Below are 20433 nucleotides of genomic sequence, written 5' to 3'. Positions count from 1 at the left end.
CGTCAGGCAGTGGGGGCGGGTTCAACTCTCTGATTGGCCGGCGGGGGCAGGGGGCCGGCCGGGGCCGCAGAAGGCGCCGCGGCGAGCGGGACGCGGCGGGAGCGGCTGCGCTGGGATTGGAGCTGCGGGCGCTGCCACCGGGGCCGCTCCGCTCTCACGGCCGCTGCCCGGCCGAGCCGGGGGCTGCACCGGGGGCTGCACCGGGCGGACTCCGCGCTGGGGAGAGGGAGAAGAGGAGCGGGCAGAGTTGCGGCCCTGCCCGGATCTGAGGTACCGCATCGCTCCGGCCCCGCCGCGCACACCGCCCCTCTGCCAGTGCGGCTCGGGGTATACAGAGCTGAGGGAGGGAGAGTGGGCTTCTGCTTCGTGCTTGTCAAGTTGAGACACTGATGCTTTAAAAAATGTCCTCCTCTACAAATTTAAGTTTAAGGCTTGTTTGGCATTTGGTTTTTAAAGGGTGTTAATTAACTGCTGCTGGAAGCATCGTGGCTGGTTCCTTGGAGGGCTGCCTTTAAAGTAAAGTTCTTTCCTGGCAAGTTTAAATGCAGAGGAAGCACCTTTGCTTAGCAAAGTTTCATGCTTGAGATAACTACAAAAAGGCTTGTTGCTTATTTGCTAAAAGGTAGTGAGGTATTTGCCAAATTATATGGGCTGTCAATTGTTTTGTATGTTGCTTTGTTTAGGCACCTCAAGAAAATCTAATCCTGATAGTGTAAATAAGTTAATGTGATTACATAGTGATTTCTTCAGGGCTCTTTGAAGTCTACTATTTGAGTTAAGCCAAGGCCTTATTTCAGAAGTCTTCAAAGTTTAAGTAGTGTGAATGCTCACTTGAAATACAGAGACTAAAACAGGGCTTTGGGAAGCTGATCTAATGTTAAATTTGCTAAATCAGTTTTTTTGTGCCATGGGAGTTTCTGATTAGTGGTGACTCTTTTTCTCCCTAAACTATATCTAAGTAGTTTTTCCTTAAGCTTTATCTGCAAGCTTGTATTTTGGCCTACCTGTCTTCCAAGGTTCCACAGAGAAACTGTCAGGTGGACAGTAAAGGTTTTGTGTTGACTGTAACTCTGACAACTTCGTAGGACAAAGTTTCTGCTTTGTTGGCCTGGACTTAAACAAAAAAAAGTACCAACAGTTTATGTATCCTATTTCTTGATTTTCTTACTGTGTCATGCCTTTGTTCCTTCTTTTAAACATCGTAAGATAACAATGTACCTTAATCCATTTTTTTATCTCTGATCTTCCCAGATTGGTTCCCTAAAGGATGGTCCCTTTCAGTTTCCCTCTGTCCAGGTGTGCACTTTGGGACCCAGTCCCCATGGGCGATGTCATTGGCACACACATCACCTATTACAGGTATTGATACCCTTTTGTGGCAAGCTAAAGCTTAAAATAAATTATGGAGTGTGTGATGCAAAGCCTCATTTTGTCTTTTGAGTCTGTTCTATGGCAAGGCCCAAAGGAAAATGAAGCAGTGTGTTTGTTATAAGCATATAAGGATTTTCACTGGAAAAATTTCAGTTTCCTTTCCTTTGTGTAACACAGTCTAGTGTCTTGAAGGTGCATCAATTTAAAGTAACTTAAAATTTATTTCTATTTTCTTCCCATATGGATAAGTGATACTTTAAAAAAAAAAAACATTAAAAAGAATTTGTGACTTAAACTTGCTTATTATCTCTTTTTTAGAAACCCCAAAATATGTCTGGTGGAGAAAACCTTGCGGCTTGCCTACCGCCATGCTAAGCAGAATGAAAAGAAATCATTGTCCTGTTTTTTGCTTGGCACCCTGACAGTAGATGAAGGTAATTCTAGACATGAGGTAGACAGGCAGTGTTGGTTGATTAAGCTGTAGTTAAGCTGAGTTGTTTCTCTTGGACTCTGACTTTATTTCTTTATTTTGAAGATGGGGAAGGCGTAACGCTGACAGTAGATCGCTTTGATCCTGGCCGAGAAGTTGCTGGTGGATCAGGCAAAATCCCAACTGCATCCCTTCCTGGAGACTTCTTGATTCCATGTACAGTTAATGCCTGGGGACCTTGTTCAGATAATATAATAGTGCACAGTGCTGAAGATATCAGCTTGGCTTTCAAGGTAGGCAGCTCTTAGCAACTTTTGGGTCTCTCAAACAGTGAACTCTCTGCCAGGGAGGACACTGGACTATGCACAGAGCTTGATTTCCAGCACAGCAAGGTCAGGGCTGAACCAAGACCATGTAGTTAATTGTGTGCAATGAGCTGCTTGAGTGTCATTGAAAAGTGTATTGGAAACTGGTAAAGTCAGTTAATCCTCACAGGTGTTTAAGGATCACACAGTCGTTAATCTTGGATGAAAATCTTGCTGGCTGACCAAAGTGTTTCAGCTGGTCTAACCACCAAAACCAGCAAAGCAACAGCAATTGCAGCAAACTTACTTGTTAAACAAGAGAAAACAGCTTTTTTTTTGTCTTTTTTTTCCCCTCAAAAGTGTCATTAATCAGTTGCAGTATTGGGCAGTTGTTGCTGAAGTGTTGCTAGGCAAGTGACCCGCCCAAAACGTGTGGAGCCCTATGTAGGTTAACAGCCATAGCTGAAATGTGTGCTCTGCTGTAAGCTATTAAATATGCTTTCCATTCCTGTAGATTTCCATTCCATTTTCTCTATTGTTGTTGTAGTGTGTATTTAAAATCCAAATTAAGCCTGCTTCACATCTGAACTTTCTCATGATGATACAGCCAGATATTAAATTACATATTCTTGAAAGCAAGTAAGAAAATGTTGGCAAATCAGCTTGAGCTTTTTAGTTGTCTGTTATTGTATTAATTTTTATAGCATTTAGTAGCCCCATGTTTTATAATACGTCATAAAACAATGCTGAGGTGTGCATAGCTAATTTTCAACTGTATTCTGCATTATTCATTATATTCACTAGAGCAGTGAACTTTGGAGACCTGGAGTAATGGGTTTTTGTATAGTACCTACTGCAATAATAGCTGTGATGAATGATTTGAATTCCTAGTGTAATGCATCTTGAATCATGATAATCAGAAAATAATTTAATGTATTTAACTCTCTTTTTTTTTTCTTACTTCTAGAGTCTGCAGCAGAGTCTGTGCAGTAAAGAATCTCTGGATCTTTCTAAACTGCTCACTGTTAGAGCTCACATTTTTTTCACAGAAAACCTGGATAATCTACACTTTAATTTTTACTGGGCTTCTCTTACTCTGGCCAATATTTTGGAATACACCCCTGTAAAGTCTGTCCCAATTATTCCAACAGCCCTAGCAAGAAATTTGACCAGTCCTATGAATATTGCACAAGTTCAAGGAACTTACAAATGTGGGTGAGTAAAGGGTGGTGCTAAAGCTGTCAAAGTTGCCTGTCAGTTTCTTGCCTTTCCTAAAGGAGGTGGGTAGGAGAGATTTCAACTGTACTTTGCTTTTTAGTAAAATAACTGGCATAAACATGGCATGTGTTCTGGCCTTGGAAATGTATTAAAATTATGAACAAGAAACAGGAAATGGGGTGGAGCAAAAACATTAACTGGTTGAGTAGAAATTCTTTTGGCTTCAGTGAAAGTGGCAGAACACACCTCTAGTTAACATAATAAATGTAAATAGCTTCCAGCTTTTTAAGCACCATAGGTGCTCGCCCTACAATGAAAAGCAGATGAATGCAAACCAAAGCTTTCTGTTTGTGCTTCTAAGATGGTATTGAGAAGTCATCATTCTGACTGGTAACTAATTTAACAGGATGAACCAGGGATAGATCAGGGAAGTAATTTGAAATAACTGAATGTCATTTTATTTGGACAGTTTCTTTATGAATGCCTCTCTGCAAATTACTCTTCAAATTTAACATGGCTTGTACTTGGGGATTTGTTATGAACACTAATTCTAGTATTCACTAAAATACTACAAATAGTACTATGTAAGTTTTGTCCTTGATAACTCTTTGATACACAGGGAATTGCTGAAAAGCTGGGGAGCTGCTGTTAAGTGTGGAGTAAGAGTAGTTTTGATCTTTAATTGTTATTTTTTCACAGTATTTTCTAAACTTGTACTTTTCAAGATTTTTTTTTCTGAAAAACTCTCTTCCAAAATAGTAAAACAACCCAAATTTTGCTTTCTTTCAGCTACCTTACTATGGACCAAACAAGGAAATTGCTTTTACTGCTTGAGTCTGATCCCAAGGCTTATGCTCTGCCTTTAGTTGGAGTGTAAGTGTTCAGATTAATACACATACACATAATTGATTTGAGATGTATCTGAGGGATTACATAGCAAAAATTTGGTACCACAGCTGTCTCTAATTAGATTTTTTTTCTTATTTCTAGTTGGCTGAGTGGAGTTACTCATATCTATAGTCCTCAAGTCTGGGCCTGTTGCTTGCGGTATTTGTTCAGTTCTTCAATCCAAGAAAGGCAAGTCACTTTTATAGGTAAAACATAGAAGTACCTAAAAAAGTACTCCACAGAAATGCATGACAGCATAGGCTCTGCTCAAATATATTTGAGGAAATTCTGTGTTGTATAGAGGTAAGGCTGTCTGGTTTAAATGTTATTTTTGGCTTTGGCTTCTGCATAAAAATTTTCTGTGACTGAAATGTTGAAAAGCTGAGCTGATATCCCAAAGTCAGGAGAGGGTGAACATTAATATCCTTGAGGTCACTGCATTTTAGTTTAAATAAGAAGCCACAAGCAGGAAACAGTAGTTTAAACAGTGATGGGGTTTTGTTTTTGAGCTTTTCTTAGGGGTATTTTCTTTGAGATAAGTTGTCTTCCTGGTTGTGTCTGACCAACATATTGAAACATACTGGTTTGCTGCCTATGCTGTCCTGTTAGACTTCCTGTTAAATGTTCAGGTTGTTTTTTAAGAGTGTTTGCATTCTGGGGTATTTTTTGATTGTGATGTTAGAGCATAATCATTCCTCATTGTCTAGATTTTCTAATTTGTAACATTTGCTGAGTTCTATTTGTGTGTAGCTGGGAGAGAGTTCAGGTGTTAGTAGTTTGAAACTGCACCTCAGGTAAATGAGACTCTAGAATATGCTGTATGCATAAGCACTTCTTCTGATTGCCCATATTTGTTTTTAAATTGTGAAATGCAACCATGTTTGGTGAACAGATGTGTCTGCAATTACAAAATAGACTTCTTTCCCTTAACAACTGAAATATGTCCAAACACAGATAAGAGACCAATTAGATTATTAGATAGGCAAGTTGGATGCTTGACTCTCATTAACTTTAACTGATGCCATCATGGAAGTGGATTAGGGAGATTTGATGAACCATGCAAACAGCATTAACCTCTGCAGGCTAACTGCTTAATCTGTGCATCATACATTTTTAACTCTTTAAGTTGTAAGTAAACTTTGAAGTTGCATGAATGTGTTTTTCAAGCATCTTGTTTCTACTGCTTTTTCTATTGCATATATAATTTAATGAAAAAGCAAACAAAAAAAGCCATTAACAAGCATGTTACAAGTACTATAAAAAGAAAAACTGTTCTGAAATTAGTCCTACCTTTTATTGGAAACACACGTTGTTGTTATCCTTGAAATTGTGTTAAATGCTGATTGTTGTTACTCACTATTCTCAACTTATAGAAAAAAAACCCTTCAATAAAATTTTCCAAAAAAATTTTCTTTTTGCTAATTAATGTTTTTTGAATATTTAGGGGTAACTGAGTCATTAAGTGTCTTTATAATGCATCTTAACTGAAAACTAAAAAGAAAATAAAACACAATATCATTCTTACAGATGTTTTCTTCTGTTATGTTTGAACTCTTCCAGGCATTCATTTAAAGTACTAAGTGATAGTAAAGGTTTGGTGTACAAAGGACTTGGATTATTCCTATTTCTCTACTTTTCTTTGGTTCTTGCATGTGGCTACAGTCATAAATCCCTCTGCACTATCTATAGCTAAGCACCACTCAAAATGCTATGATTCACCAGTTTGCTAAACTATGTGAAAATTTGTTCACTGTATTGCAAATCTAAGGGCTTTCTTCATGTTTAAGTTATTTAAAGATGTGTTTTTCTTCTATTTTAGGGTTTTTTCAGAATCTAGGAGTTTTCTTGTTGTGCTTTATTCATTGACACACAAGGAACCAGAGTTTTATGAGTGTGTTCCATGCAGTGGGCAGACTGAGCTGGGGTTTCAGATCCTAACTTGCCATGAAACAGTTCACCTGTTCAAAGTAAGTGTCTTGCTTTCCTCCTGCACCGTGGTGCTTCAAATTTTGCCTTGAAAGAGTCATTGTGATGTGACTCGAATGGATCTGCAGTGTTTGAAAATGATGTAGCTCTATAAAGCTGCATCATTTGTCCCTCAAATTGAGAAATTACTTCCAAAGGCAGCACTGCTCACTTTTCTAATAGCATTAAGCATCTGTCTTTTAAGTACATCATGCTGTGTTGGCCTTGGTTAGTGTTCCTTCCTACTAGTGACCTTCTGGCCTTGTGAGCAGAGACTCAGACTTCCTGCAGCATTTGTTACTCTGATGTGCTGTGTTCAGCTTGGCCACATCTGACAGCTGCTGTGGGTAATGCTTGCTGGAGAGCAAAGCTGAGTGTTGTGCTTTGCTTGAAATTGAATGCGAAAAGGAGTTCAGAGGTTACTAATTTCATCAGTTTTACTAATGGAGAATTTTATCTTTGCGCAAAGTAACTCTCTGAAAGAATTTGATGATAGAAGTCTGGGAGATGGCTAGTAAGGTTTGAGGAAGTTCTAGGAAATCTCAGTTCCTTATGTGTTTTCCAAGGCTTGTGCAGAACCTGAAGTTGAGCTGTTAATTTGCTCAGTAAATGCTGCTATGCTCTGTCAGAAGCAATGAGTGTAATGTGTGTGCTGTGCTGTGTGCTCAGCTCTCTTCCCAACTGAATTTCCTTGTCAGGGCTGCCTTCTCCCTTTAGCCTAGGGCCAGCTCAGCTTTCTAAGATGACACATCCCTCCACAGAAGCTCACTGCTGTTGCCTCCAGGAGCTGCCCAGCTGTGGTGTGTGAGGCAGTACAGGAACGTTTGCTGTTTCCTGTAGTGGTGGCAGCTCTGGAGGAGTATCTGAGCAGTTACAGTGAGGAAGCATCTGCTCATGGCTATAATTAGCCCAACTACTTTACAGAGTAGCAGGGGAGCAGTGTTAAACAGGAAGGGAAGTTGTCTGCTTCCTTGTAGTGCTGAAAAATTTGCAAGTAGGAGACAAGCAGCAAATGATCTTATAAATGTCTTTAAAGCTGTTTCTTTGGGAGTAGTACCTCAGTGATTGAAAGTTTGAAGGTTTCCTGCCTCACAAATATGGAACATCTCATTCCAGAACGTTGAAGCATCAGACAAGAGCCCTATCCAGTTTGAGTTGAGTGCAGAAAACCAAAATGCAGAAACTGAGTTCTTCAGCAGAATTTGCAAGAAACTTCCAATCAAAAGGTAAATCTCTGCAATGCCATTTATGTGCAAAAATTAAATATTTATTGGTTGAGGGGTTTGATCTGATCTGTGCTATGTGTCAGTTGTGCTGTGCATACATTCTATTGCATTAAAATCTGTGTATGTGCTTTTATTTATTCCTGGAGTTAGTATTTTTCAAGTAAGATGGTCAAGATGTCTGTATTCCAAAAAAAACTACTTGGTACTGGTGGTTTTAATTTATGCAGTGGATGTTTCTAAAAAGGCTTCCTCACGGATGAGGCTTAGTTCACTCTATTAAGCTTTAAGTGAGCTCTGTCCTTTGAAGCAAATCTCTAATTGAAATCTACTTAAGTAAAAAAAAATTTCTTTTTTTCCTTCCCACTTTTCAGAGCTCCAAGACCTGGATAGTTTGAAACTTAGTGATTTTTTTTTTTAAGAACCTGGCTTATCCATCAGATTTTTATCTATGACTAGAAGGTGGCCTTTATTTTCCTTCAAACAATATTAAAATCTTTACTGTAGCACCTCCTATCTTTTTACTATATATCATTGCTTTGCTGTTAGAATGTCACTTAAAAGCTGTGTTTGTGTGATGCTGTGGGGAGGGAGGGTTTCTTGCCCAAAAGCAGCTTTTCTGTTTTCATTGTTTGGTTTTAGAACTGTTTGCTTGGTTAACTCCCCAGCTGACCAGGGAGAAGATGGATAGCAGCTGCTTCTCAGAAAAATTATGCACTGTAGATGGCACATTGAAAAATGTAAAGTTTCATGTTACTGCTGCCAATTCTAACAAGCAGGCATTTTTACTTTGCTTTATTTTGGTTTCAGTCCTCCCCAAGGCTCTTCACCCAGCAAGTTGTCAGCAAGTGATCATGACTCTGGTGTGGAAGATGAGGATTTATCCCCCAGACCAATTCCAAGTCCTCACCCAGTGAGTCAACAGGTAACTAAATAATAAATAGTTGCTCTGGGTATCTCAGATGTGACACTTAGAGCAGCAGAACTTATTGTAAGGGAACTGTAGACAAAAGCTTCTCTCTCTCAATTCCTAGCAAGGGAAAGCAGAATTAAAGAAATTAACCATGGGTCCCACTCCTGTAGTCAATCTGCCATTTTCCAGGATTTTAGACACTTTAAATTCCTGTACATGCTGTGATTTGGAAACAGAGAGTAGTTTCTATTTTAGGAATCTCACTGTTGTTGAATGGAAGAGCTGTAGTGTCTGAGATAGAGACAGCCAGCTCTTGTGATTTTTTTCATTTCATTTACCCAAAAGATCTGCTCTGTCCTTTTTTCACTGAAATGTGTACAAATACAATAAATACCAGCCCTTGTACAGCATAGGTCTAGAAGGATGTGATAATTGTGTATAAAATATGTCCTATTGCAGCTATCTCCTGGATCTGAGAATAGTAAGAAGGGACACAGAGTCCACCTCTAGAAGGGAAATATCCATATTCTGACATGTACTCCCAAATGACATGGAGCATTCATTTGGCTGACAGGGCTGTTACTATATAAAAGCAATTTTCCTTTAAGAATGGTCCTAGAGATCTTGCTGCTTTTTTTGGATTCTCCAGTCTTTAAGGAATGTGTTTAACTTGTGTTTGGTTTGGAAGCTGATAATCATCATATATTGATTTTTAAATGAAAACATTTTATTTGAGGAAATTATGCATTCAAAGAGCAGACAATATTTTTAAATTATCATCTATGTGTGTAATTGTCCTTTCAGGTTACCAGAATTTTTCCTTCAGTGCCAGAGCTGTCACTTATTTTGGATGGGAGTTTCATAGAACCAGGACAATCATCTAAGCCTGTGGGAACTTCAGGTGCTAAAAGTCTGCCCACAGTGCCAAATCAGCCTATGAAAAAGAAGTGTTGCATGAGACCTACATGTCACCCCAGCCAGCACTCTGAAGACAGGCAGAACTTTCCTGCTAATGTGGGAGATCCCTCTTTGAGACGATTACCAAATCCTATAAACCAGAAAATTCCAGCTTCAATGCCTTGCAGAGGAAATCAAGCTCTACTACAGCAGCAGGTGCAGTGTAAAAAGGCTTCCCCCCAATCAAGAAAAAGTTCAGGATCATCTTCTCCTTCAACTCCTTGTAGTGGGCCTTCCCCAGATGTGTCTGTGCACCACCCCAGAAAGCCTTTGGAAAAACTTGTGTTAAATCCTGAGAGTGTCACACCACAGGGAGAGCCTCTGCCTAGGAGAGCATCAGTGTCTGGTTCCAAGCAGCTTCCTGCTGCCACACAGCCAGTCCTGCACAACTCTTTGTCACCACAGAGCTGCAGACAGCCACCAGACCTGCAGGTGCCAGTTCAAGTGCCACCTTCCTGTCCAGCATGCAGCTGTCAGTGCACTGCTTCTCTCCAGTACAATCCCATAACCCCATGGCAAGGAGTTGGGAAAATGAGCCCCGGTCACGGAGTGGAAATCCCACCAGAGGTGGCTCAGCAAAATGCTTGTGCAGTGTTCCATCAAAACATCATTTGCCCAAACGTTTGCTGCAACCCAGGGTATGCCACGAGCAGCCCTATAAATGTGAGATATCCTGGGAAAACGGGGAGCTGCTCTCATGACAATGGCTTATCAGCTGGGATGAGGATGGCATCGAGTGCAAGCCCCTCGAGCGTGCAGTGCTGTGCAGCCCACGCCCCGTGCCTGCACACGCCTGCTCCTGCAGCTCCATCAGATAATGGCATGATGGGATTATCTCCAGATGCATTCCAGCTCCTCACCCAGCAGGACAGACAACTCAAATTACTGCAAGCTCAGGTCTGTGGAAATGTCAGCTTTCTCCTCTGCCCTCTCAGTGACTATGCTTTGATAGTTCCCCTGCTAAAGGAATTAAATTAACTGTTGTCTATCCGTGTTGGAACAAGGGAGCCTGTCATACCAGCTGCAGTTTGGGCATGGAAAGGGGACTTAATTAGCCTTACCAACTGATGTCCCTTTAAAAATTATTTTACTTTTATCTAATTTAAATTTTGCGTTTATTTCTGTGATATTTCCATAACATGACCGTTTATTTTTAGTAGATTGTTTGTAATGCAAACTGATACACTTTCTGTATAAATGCTTTTCTGCTTTCATGCTTGTCCATGTAAAAAAAATATTGCATCGGCTATAGGCTTTGGAATTTTTGTAAATAATGAAGCACAGAATGTTCTCATATGTTGCTTTTTCCACCTTCAAACCAGCAGCTCCCTGAGCTGTTGCTTTAAAAACTTAAGTTGTCTACATCAATTCCTGGTTCACCAGATCTTTTCTATGCTAGAAAACTGGACTTTGGGGTTCTTGCTGTGCTCTGTTGCCTCACCAAGTTAAGTTTCTTCAAAACACCAGTCCCTTGATGAACCTACTGGCCCTGTATTTTGCAGGGTATGATTTGGGGCTGAAGAGACAGAGTTTAAATTTTGCTGCTGGTGATGAATAATACAAACAGAAAAGTTTGCAGTACTTGAACTAGAAAATGACAGCTGGAATTTGTTTTTGGTATAGTTCCTGTTTGTAAAGTCAAGCTCCTGAAGCATGGGTTGTGCATGTGGGAAACCTCTCCTTACTGCAGCCTTCACTGTTAGTGTATTTCTCCCTGGAGCTGCAAGCTAATCGTTGAACAGGGTGGATGAAAATCCTAGAGAGAAGATTGCCTGGCAACCTTAATTTTATCATTTAATTGCTTAGCTTTGTAATTAATACAAAGTTGGTGTAGGGACAGTTGGCACATAAATGCTTGGCTGGTAAGTTGGTTAATAGGCTTTGTACGTGAATGAAAGGGAGGGAATACTTCCAGCAAGTGTGGTGCAAACAGGCTTTACCCAACTTGTCTTGGTGCTGCCTCTGCCAATGTGCTTAAAGATCTTCTTTGCTACCTCTGCCAACATCAAAATTGGTGTTTTGATTTATGCTGTGTGCACTGCTGACAGCTGGAAGGTGTTCAGGGTGCTGTGGCAGCGCAGCCTGTTTGAATCCAGATCTTAGCAGAACCCGATTAATTCCCTTTTGCCTGTCACAGCTGATATTTTCTTGTGCAGACGCTAACTTTGCGGTGACTGTTCCAGATCCAGCGCCTGCTGGAGGCTCAGGCTCGCCAGGAGGGTTCCTCAGAGGCAGCTGAGAAGGGGGAGAAGGCCGGGGAGCTGGTGTCCATGGAAACCCAGACCTCACCACCACCGCGCCCCAGGAGGAGCGTGAGCGTTGCCGTGAGCACAGGTAACGCTTCATTCATTAGCACAGACTGGCACCGCTTCCTTCTGGACGTTTCTGTGCTTCGTTGGGCCATGGAGGAAATGTTTTTGCAGAAAGAAGTTGTGCAAACGTGCACCTAGATCCAAAAAACACCTAAGTTGTTGAGGTGTTATTTGCAAGTTTAGGCTGGAGTTACTTTTGTCTTTGATTGCCATCACTGAAAGAGTTATTTTTCCAATAGGCTTAGAAAGCTGTTCTATTTAAAATGTTGTCTTGTTGACGTGTAACTCCACATCTTTTTTTATTTAATACACTGTTTTGTAAAGTAATCATTTCTATGCCAATATATATATTATTGATGTTGTTTGTAAATCATGCATGAAGAGGAGGTTGTATTTGCTTTAGTTTAGGAGAGTTATGCAGCTGTGTCTGTACAGCTGCATATTAACATATTGGCTCCTGCTAAATCCATGGAAATGTTGTGCTTAGTCTGGAGTAAACTTTGAAACAGGCTCAAGGTCAATGCATTAAAGTTATTTAATGCAACCATTTATTTTCATCAAGTATACTTTGGAAGAAACTAGAACTTGAATGATGTTTTGGCAGCTTTTAGCTGATTTAAACTGTAGATCACTTTTTAAATAGTGAAAGAAACATGAATGGGAGAAAGTTATTCCTCTAGCTATAGAAAGCCAGAGAATCTCAAAAAAAGTAATGACTCTTCCTAAATGGTTAAACCTCTAATTTTGTCCTAGGTGCTAGTTTATTTTGGAATACAGCCTCCGAAAAACAAGGCAACTCCATACCACGAGGGAAAAAAGAAGATGGAGAGATTTCTAAGGAGGACATAAACATTTCAATTAATGCTGAGCAAGATGCAAGTAATACAAGCATTGCTTCATCCTTAAGGGTGGTTGACATGCCCAGCTTTGTAGAGAGTATTCACCTTGTGGAAGAAGGAGCTAATCAGAACACTCCCCAGTAAGTAACAGAAACACCCTGTGCTCACATAATGTGCTGGACTGCCTTATGTAAGTTATTACTTCTGTAATATTTTTTCCTTCAGGAGTTATAAATAGTCTGACCTCAGCTGTTGTGTTCTCTCCCTTCTGTATTTTTTAATTATGCTTTGAATTGTACAGCTCACCAAAGACATCTGCCTTTAGAGTCTGCATTTATCAGTCATGCAGGTTTAGCTACCTGTCAGCAGCAGCTGATGGCAAAAGCCTTTAACTTACAAAAGCATGCACTGTGCTGGCAGCATTCCTTTCCTTACCTTAAATCCTGACTGGAAAAGGGGATGCTGCTATACTCAGTTGTTTTCCTACAGTGGCTTTTCCTTGTCAGCATTCAGAACCTTTCCAGTTCTGAGGGGCTTGGGATGAGGTGTTTATATGTGGCTGTTCCTTGAATTTCTCTTTATTTTATGCCTGATTACTTTGTGAGTGGTGCATGCAGATACTGACTTCACTGCTGTTAATAATTTTTGAGCTCAGTTGCTTTATAGTGCAGTGACTAATCTCAGACTAATTTGGGAAGTGGTTTTTAAAATATTTTTAATTATCTATATGCATGCTATTTCTATGTAGGGATAGCTCAACAATTTAGCACTTTAGTGATCTAATATTGCCTAAGTATAAAAAGCCAAAGGAGGGGGAATGCCCTTCCAGTTAAATTAGGCTCCTAAAATGGTCATATTGGGAAAAATGATAGTAATGAATCTATAACTTAACTATTTATAGTCCTTGGTTAAAGTGCTGTCTGCAAACATATACTGCTACCAGAAATTTTATGGATTCAGATCAGTCTTATGAACATTGTATTTTTGGACAATGCCATCTTAAGGTTCTCTTCAACTTGGATTCATAAACCAGTAAAATAGCTTTAAAGTATCTTATAGTGAGAATGTAGAGCATCACCCAGATTCCTTTGATGAGGAGGAGGGGAACTTTTTTGGGAATGATGAATAATTGCTAGTGTAACAGTAGCTGATAACCTACATTGACTATCTGGTATGTCACGTGCTTTAAATCTTATCACTTTCAACACAGGCAATTGATCAGTTGAGTTCTGAAATTCCCTTATCTTACACTTGTCTCCTCAGGAGGAACAGGAAGGGGGAGGAGGTTGCTTGAGGATCTTCTTGGGATGATAGTAGTATTGATATGTCTGGTCTCCAAAGGCTTATGCAATGCACACACCAATGAGGGGCGTGCAGAGCATTGTGTTGTAACTCATTCAGTGTTTAGCCTTTGTAGCTCCTCTTTCACATCTCCTATTGAAAAATATTTCAGCTAGGTGTTTGTGATACTCAGTGTGCATGTGTGTACTTGTAACTGTCTTTGAGAAGTTTTTAAACTGCCACAGGAATCCCATGGGAAGTTATGTACCTTGGTAAAAGCAGCTTTTTAAATAAGTCATGTGTCAGAGCATACGGAAGATATTTGCTTCTAAAGGCTTATTAGTGGTCTGCTGAAAACATAAATTCCAAATTGTTAATAATTTTCCTTTCATCAGGTTTAAGTCATGGTGTGTCACTGAGTTTTGGCCAGTCCAGAGATGCCATTGCCACTTTCAAATCATGTTTTGGAAAACTAGTCAGGCTGTTGTAGTTCCACAGTTGGAAGTCTATTTCTTCAGTCTTTAAATGACTTTTGAAACTTTTGACTGCAGAAAGGGGCAAAGCCTTGAGCAGCAGGCAAAACTAAAACCCCTTAGGATTGATTGTTCTCCTCCTCTGATGTTCATGAACAAAGTACATATAGTGATAACGATGCTTTTGCTGTTTCAAGGAAATACGTAGCTATCTTGGTGTTCTGTTCCAGAACTGGAAACGTTTCCCAGGCACTTGCTCGTGGCTCGTCCTTGGAGGACAGTGCCAGTGTGTGTTTACAGAAAGAGCCATCGGAGGGAGCCAGGAGCCAGGTGGTGGTAACAAGTGAGCAGAGCTCGGAGGCACCCGCCCCGCTGCTGCCTCAGCAGCCCTCAGAGGAGCTGAAGCTTTACCAGGACTTACTGGTAACTCATGCACGTTTTATATTCTGCACTGAATGCAACAGTCAGAACAGCACCCTGCTGAACTTATGATGTGGTGTTGGCAGGAATGAAAGCTGCTTGTGGTTTTCAGATTCATATTGTGCTCTACAGAAAACTCTGAGTTTGTGGTTCTTCAATTTTTTTGAATGTTTAAGTGGTTATTTTATACTTCTCTTTCATGCATACATGGATTACTTTCTATTATCTAATAAATAATATTTTTTTATTCAAGGACCTCAGCTGATAACTTCCCAAATTAGTGGCCTTTAAAATAACACAGCATTTTACCTTCAAGTCCCTTAAAGGGCAGATATTTTCATCTTGAAGAATATCAGTATGTGATGTGTTTAAATTCAGAACAGACTCTTTTAGAAAGCTTGAAGTGTAAGATGTTGCAGTGTTTGACTACACTGCTGTGAGTTTAAGTGATTGCATCTGAACTATATCTGAATTTGCCTTCTTTGTTAGAATAAGCTATTAATCCATCAGGTTGTATTTGAAGTTGTGTAGTCAGGAATTTTGCATTTGACAGTCCCTGTATCTCATTGTTTTTGCCATGTGCTCCTTTTTCTGTAGGGCCAAGTAAACCATCTCTTAAAGACCTCAGAAGAGCAAGATCATTTGCCTTTAAAATCAGAATTTGTTGTTGATGATGGTCCTACATATCAGGATATTGATGGTACAGCAGAAGTGGCTTCAAAGACTCACACAGGAGAGGTGGACAAAGAAAGTGTCCTTAGTGCCACACTCAAACAGCTGAGGAGCCTTGGCGTGACTGTGAGCTCACCTGGCAGTATGAAGGAAAATACACACAAAGTAGACAATGCCAGGTAAAAAATGCTGGTGGTTTTGAGTAGTAATGTGCAGATCCAACTGAAAATGAAGATTTGGCTCAATGAGTCAGGAGAAGACTGCTCACTGCCACTGGGATTTGGGTGCACCTTGATCTGCATTTCCTGCAAAATTGAAATGCTGGCTCATGCTATGGGCATTTCAGATAGGTTTAAGAGCTCTGCTAGAAAAACTCAGAATATTTAAATAGAACACAACCCTCTTGCTGTTAGAGCATCTGGTGATTCTTAAAGGGCTGTGCAGGCAATTCCCTAGAATAACAAGGAAGCTATGGGCAATTCTTTGGTCTGTCTCCAAGTATTCCAGAGCAGCTCTGGACCTGGTATTTTGTCATTGCTTCTTAACCTTTGTCTTGCTCTTTACCAGTATATGTGAAATTGTTACTGTGTCTTTGGTATCTAATCAAAACTGGTTCTGTCCTAATTGCTTGTTATTGTGGGTGCTGTGCCTTGAGCAGAGAAAGTGCTGGGGAGGGAAGCAACAGCCTTGTTGAAACAGAGGAAGGAACAGAGAAGTAACTTCTGAAGGAGGGTTTTTAGGCACAGGAATTTACTTGCATAGCTGTGTAGGCATAGGCTGACTGCCTGGTACAGCTTCACTTTCATCCTTATTGTCTTCTTGATCCTAGTGTGTAGCTGTTATGTAAACAAAAAATCTCACCACCTCCTAATTAATCTTCTCTTCAGCCATGTGTCAAAAGCTGTTTGTAGTCATACAGTTTCTAACCTCTTTTCTCTCCTTTTCACTTGTGTTTTATTGGGTGATTTTCTGGGATTTCTGGACTGCCTTCCTGGCTGGAGTCTGTCAGTGTTCTTTTAATGTGAATAACATGCTAACATGTGAACCTCTAAGGCAAAACTTGAACTCTTGGGGTTTTTTCCTTCAAACTTGGGGAGTGGGGTGGAGTTCTTCCTTCTGCCACTTTCAAGACTGATAAACAATTCTGAGAAAAGATCTACAGCTCAGTAGAGAAGGAAACAGCAGTGCAGCTCCATAGCATAATAAGTGGTTGTTGTTGCTGAGCCAGTTTATTTTCCCTGGGCAAACTTTAGAATTTGTGCTCAGTGAAATAGGAAGCCTCTTAATTCTTAATATGAGGAGCTTAGGTTTATGAACTAATATATGATGTGTGAGCTAAATGCAATGGTTTACAACCATTACTGGTGCACCAGAGCTTGTTCTTTTGGTCTTCAAACACATGATATATATACAAGGAATTGCTGCACCAGGCAACAGAACAAATGAACATTCCTCATTTGAAGGTACTTCAAAAACTAGAACCTTGTAGGCTTCTGGAAACAGATGCTATGTCAGAGTTTCTGTAAAAATCCTGGAATTACCATGCATTGGGAAAGATATTCTTGGTCTCAGTCATTTGGCTTGTATTTCTAGCTATAAAATTTGGGCTGAATGGTAGAATTTAGAGTTGTAGGATCAGACACACGTAATGTCTCGTTCACTGGTGAGAAAAGACCAAGAGTTCAAACCTGCTTTAAAACCAAAACCCAGCACTGTAACCTGCTAGAGATGGGTGACTCTTCATATGAGAGTAGTGTGTATTGAAGGAGAAGGGAATATCATCCATCCTCTGGCAGTGTTTAGATACTTATGGGGGTGAGTAGCTAGTTTTAATTATGTGCAGATACTATGATCTCAGTCCTGATGAGGCCGTGTTCAGGAAAAAAGGAGAAATCAGTACAGTGAGCAAAATTGTGAAACTGATGCTTTTCCTGTAATGCTAAGGTAACTTTTTGCTGCTTTATTTCAGCATCTTGGCGTGCATAAGTCCTGAAGCAGTGGTGCCTGGGTTAAATTCCATGTTACTTGCCAATGTCAGCATGTGTCCCAACATTGTTGATCTGAGCATGGAAGCCAATGCCATAGCCCTGAAGTACCTCAGTGAGAATCAGTTATCCCGGCTGTCCCTCAGCCGCTCAGGCCAGAACCCTCCCACAGATTTCTCCTTCCAGGACATCCTGCAAACAAATACAGACAAGAGCATGGTGGGTCTGAGTTTAATTTCTCCCAACAACATGTCCTTTGCAACCAAGAAGTACATGAAGCGATATGGGCTGATACAGGGCAGTGACAGCAGTGAGGATGAAGAGGAGCTGCAGGCTCAAGGTGGCAGTTTTGGCACTGCCAAAAGCAAAAGCATGCCAAACAAAAACTGTGCCCCTGCATTGGACAGCTTCAGCCACCAGACTGAATTACCCAAAAGAGTGGATGGAAGGGTTCCCATTCACCTAAAAAGTCACAGCAGAGAGTTGGCTAATGCTTCACCAGAATTAAACAACCCTGTGTTAAGAAACATTACAAATGAAATTTTCCCTCCCAGAACAGATCAAGCAAATGAAAACCCACTTCAGTTCCTGAAGGATTTAAAATCAAAAACCAGATTGTTACCTGGGAGGGTTGAATTCACTGAACAACCTGTCAGGAAAGATGAAGGAGATACTCAGGCCTTTCGTGGAAATCTGCACACTCCAACCCTTGAAATGTTAAACCAGTCAAACAGCATCAATTCTGTTGGCACCATTCTTGATGTCAAACAACTCAGGCAATTACCAAAGCTGTTCTGAACATCCCTTGAGATGGCTGCAACCACTGCTTCAAATCAAGAGGGCCCTCTCTGTAAAGGATCACAGGAAACCACAGATTGAGCTCTCTTTGAAGAGGTCACTCTGTTGTACAGTGTAAAACTTGCAGAACTTTCAGCCAGCTCAGGGACAGCCACCTCAAAGTGCCTGGCTGAGGCAGTGCTGATCAGCACAGACATATGTGTACATTTTTGTTTACAGTTAGATGTGATTTTAGAGCATATTGAAGGTGAATCAACCTGAGCCCAAGATGTATTTTTATATAATTTTTAACAGTGGTGATTTTTTACTTAAGTGTTCTTTTGTTAACTTTTTAAAACAGACTTTTTTCCATGTTTGTGCCAACTGTGAGCCACTGATAATGTGTGTGGCAGAGCAGGGGCAACAGACCTAAAGCACTAATTTTTAGAAGTTTGCTGAAATGGTTGGATTCCTGTTTGTGGGTTGTGTCTGTGGGGAAGGGAAGTATAACTTTAGCTTTACTTTGCATAAAATTATTTTGAATTCAGCCCAAATGGCACATGTAACTCTGTGTATCATGAAATCTTTGAAGAAAACAGGGGAAAGCTGGCACTTTTAAGACTTGTAATTTTTTTCATCTCTGTTTTCTATTTATTTAAAATTACATACTGCTGATAAAGGTCAAAGTTTCCATTAAAAAAAATTAATAATTAATCTTCACTTGACTAATGCTGCCTTTATTTAAGACACATGTGGCTTTCCAGTCATTGTTAAAATTGTTAACTTGAAGTTCAGTGGTTCACCTGCTGCTGAACTCATCAGGAGTCTGATACTGGGTGGTGGGATAAGCAGAAATAATTTACTTTGTTCTGAATGAACACATAAATTTCTGTCACCAAGACTCCAGTCTATTAATGAAGCAGCTCTTTTCCATAACCTTGTGGTGATAATATTGCACAAGGTGAAGAATTGGCTGGAAGTGGTGATTCATTCCCATTCCCACCATTCCTGGTGGGAGGACAGTGGGATGATGGTGGAGCCATGTGTTTTCTCACTGGCCTTTTAGGTGCATCAGCATTCTCTCACAGGCTTTGGAACAAACTTTGTTTTAGTGATGGCATTGTCTCAGTAGCAGTTCAGCCTGGTGCTGACCTTGCCTTTCCTGTTCTGAGTGTTAAAGCAGAGATCAAAACACCCTCTACTGAAATCCTGGGCCTTTCCCAGTCACATCCTAAGGACTGCAGTGTTCTTGGTATGTTTGAGTGGGCACTGATTGCTAATTAATTTATTACAGAACTGGGCTGAGATAAACCATGTGCTGTTTTGAAGCAGTACAGAGAGAGGAAGGCAGCAGCTCCTTTTCAGCCAGAATTTCTCCTCTCACGCAGTCTCTTCCATCAACAAGGGTATTTGCTTCCTTTCAGGAAAGGTGCTGCTTTACTGTGCTGAAAAATAAAACCTTTCTCAGTCCCTGAATCTCCCCTGGATCAGACATAAGCTTTTTATCTGCCAGCACATTTTCTGCTGAATCAGTCAAAAAATAGTTAATGTTTTTGAACATTCCAGTGAGATGAATGAGGCAATTCATACCTCTGAGCTATTGTTGCAGGGTTTTGTTCTTTGTTTCCTATTGTAAAATGTCTGGAAACACAGGAAGATGACAGCTGTATTGGTTAATATTTTAAAGACTTTCTTCAAATGCTCAAGGGCTAGAAACAATTTGAAAACAAAAGCCAAACTACTTGCACGCAGCTCAGGACAAGGGTGTGGTGTTATAATAAGTTACACAAAGCATATAATCCTGGATAGCAACCTCCAAGCAAGCAAAATGTCAATTTACTGGACCAAAACAAAAAAAACCACCCTTCCCTTTAAGCAGCATTTTCCTTTCTTAGTATGGTGCTGAGTAATTTCAAGATGTCTGGATTTTTTTTCCCCTGAAGCATCCACTGCAATTTGAGGTAAAAAAATACACATTAAGCCAGGTCTGGCTTTGTTGACTGACCACTGAGGCCCAAGCTCTAGAGCTGGCTTGTGAGATGATGGCATGGCTAATGGGGCAACATTAAGGCTTTATTGATTTGGGTTTTGGGTTTGTTTTTTTTTAATTGTTTTTAGCTATTATTTATTATAATTAAGGGAAGATATTTATAGTGCTAGCTGAAAAGGTAATGGGCCTGCTCAGAGCATCACTGACTGCTTCACTTTGGATCATTTCGGTGCTCCCCACCCTGACTGAAGGGTTTGATCCCTCTTCAGTAAAATAAAAATGCGGGCCGGAGGTGGGCTGGGCACGGCCCGGCTCCCAGCGCAGCGGGCCCAGGCACGGCTGGGAATGGCCCTCGGTGCTCAGAAGATGCTCGGCTTCCTAATCTCCGCCGCCCAGCCCCGGCTGTTCTATCTT

At 40.6% G+C, this 20433-nt stretch overlaps 1 protein-coding gene across 2 annotated transcripts; it reads left to right on the top strand.

Moving 5' to 3' along the window:
• The first annotated feature begins 147 nt into the window (after positions 1 to 147).
• STIL (STIL centriolar assembly protein) lies at positions 148 to 18737 on the top strand. Of its 2 annotated transcripts, none has more exons than XM_059478707.1 (16): positions 148 to 270; positions 1252 to 1359; positions 1690 to 1805; positions 1907 to 2094; positions 3074 to 3321; positions 4114 to 4197; positions 4315 to 4401; positions 6032 to 6179; positions 7294 to 7403; positions 8211 to 8325; positions 9118 to 9426; positions 11454 to 11604; positions 12336 to 12561; positions 14406 to 14598; positions 15193 to 15446; positions 17237 to 18737. In XM_059478707.1, the coding sequence occupies exons 2-16, from the start codon at positions 1268 to 1270 to the stop codon at positions 18048 to 18050; spliced, it is 3135 nt and encodes a 1044-aa protein (XP_059334690.1). In that variant the 5' UTR covers positions 148 to 270; positions 1252 to 1267; the 3' UTR covers positions 18051 to 18737. The 2 variants fall into 2 exon arrangements, with proteins under 2 accessions (XP_059334690.1, XP_059334689.1); XM_059478706.1 differs by having other exon boundaries at positions 9118 to 10167.
• Positions 18738 to 20433: the final 1696 nt, after the last annotated feature.

The sequence above is a fragment of the Ammospiza nelsoni genome, chromosome 9, assembly GCF_027579445.1.
Source record: "Ammospiza nelsoni isolate bAmmNel1 chromosome 9, bAmmNel1.pri, whole genome shotgun sequence".
Taxonomy (NCBI): domain Eukaryota; kingdom Metazoa; phylum Chordata; class Aves; order Passeriformes; family Passerellidae; genus Ammospiza; species Ammospiza nelsoni.
The sequence above is the reverse complement of the archived record's forward strand: the minus strand, read 5'-3'. Positions and strand labels throughout refer to the sequence as shown.

What these genes read in the sequence shown, in the direction of transcription:
- STIL (XM_059478706.1), top strand. Translation starts at nt 1,268, where the DNA reads ATGGTCCCTTTCAGTTTCCCTCTGTCCAGGTGTGCACTTTGGGACCCA. An exon ending in CTCACCCAGTGAGTCAACAG is followed by an intron (nt 8,326 to 9,117) that starts GTAACTAAATAA and finishes TTGTCCTTTCAG; the next exon opens with GTTACCAGAATTTTTCCTTC. An exon ending in GCTAATCAGAACACTCCCCA is followed by an intron (nt 12,562 to 14,405) that starts GTAAGTAACAGA and finishes GTTCTGTTCCAG; the next exon opens with AACTGGAAACGTTTCCCAGG.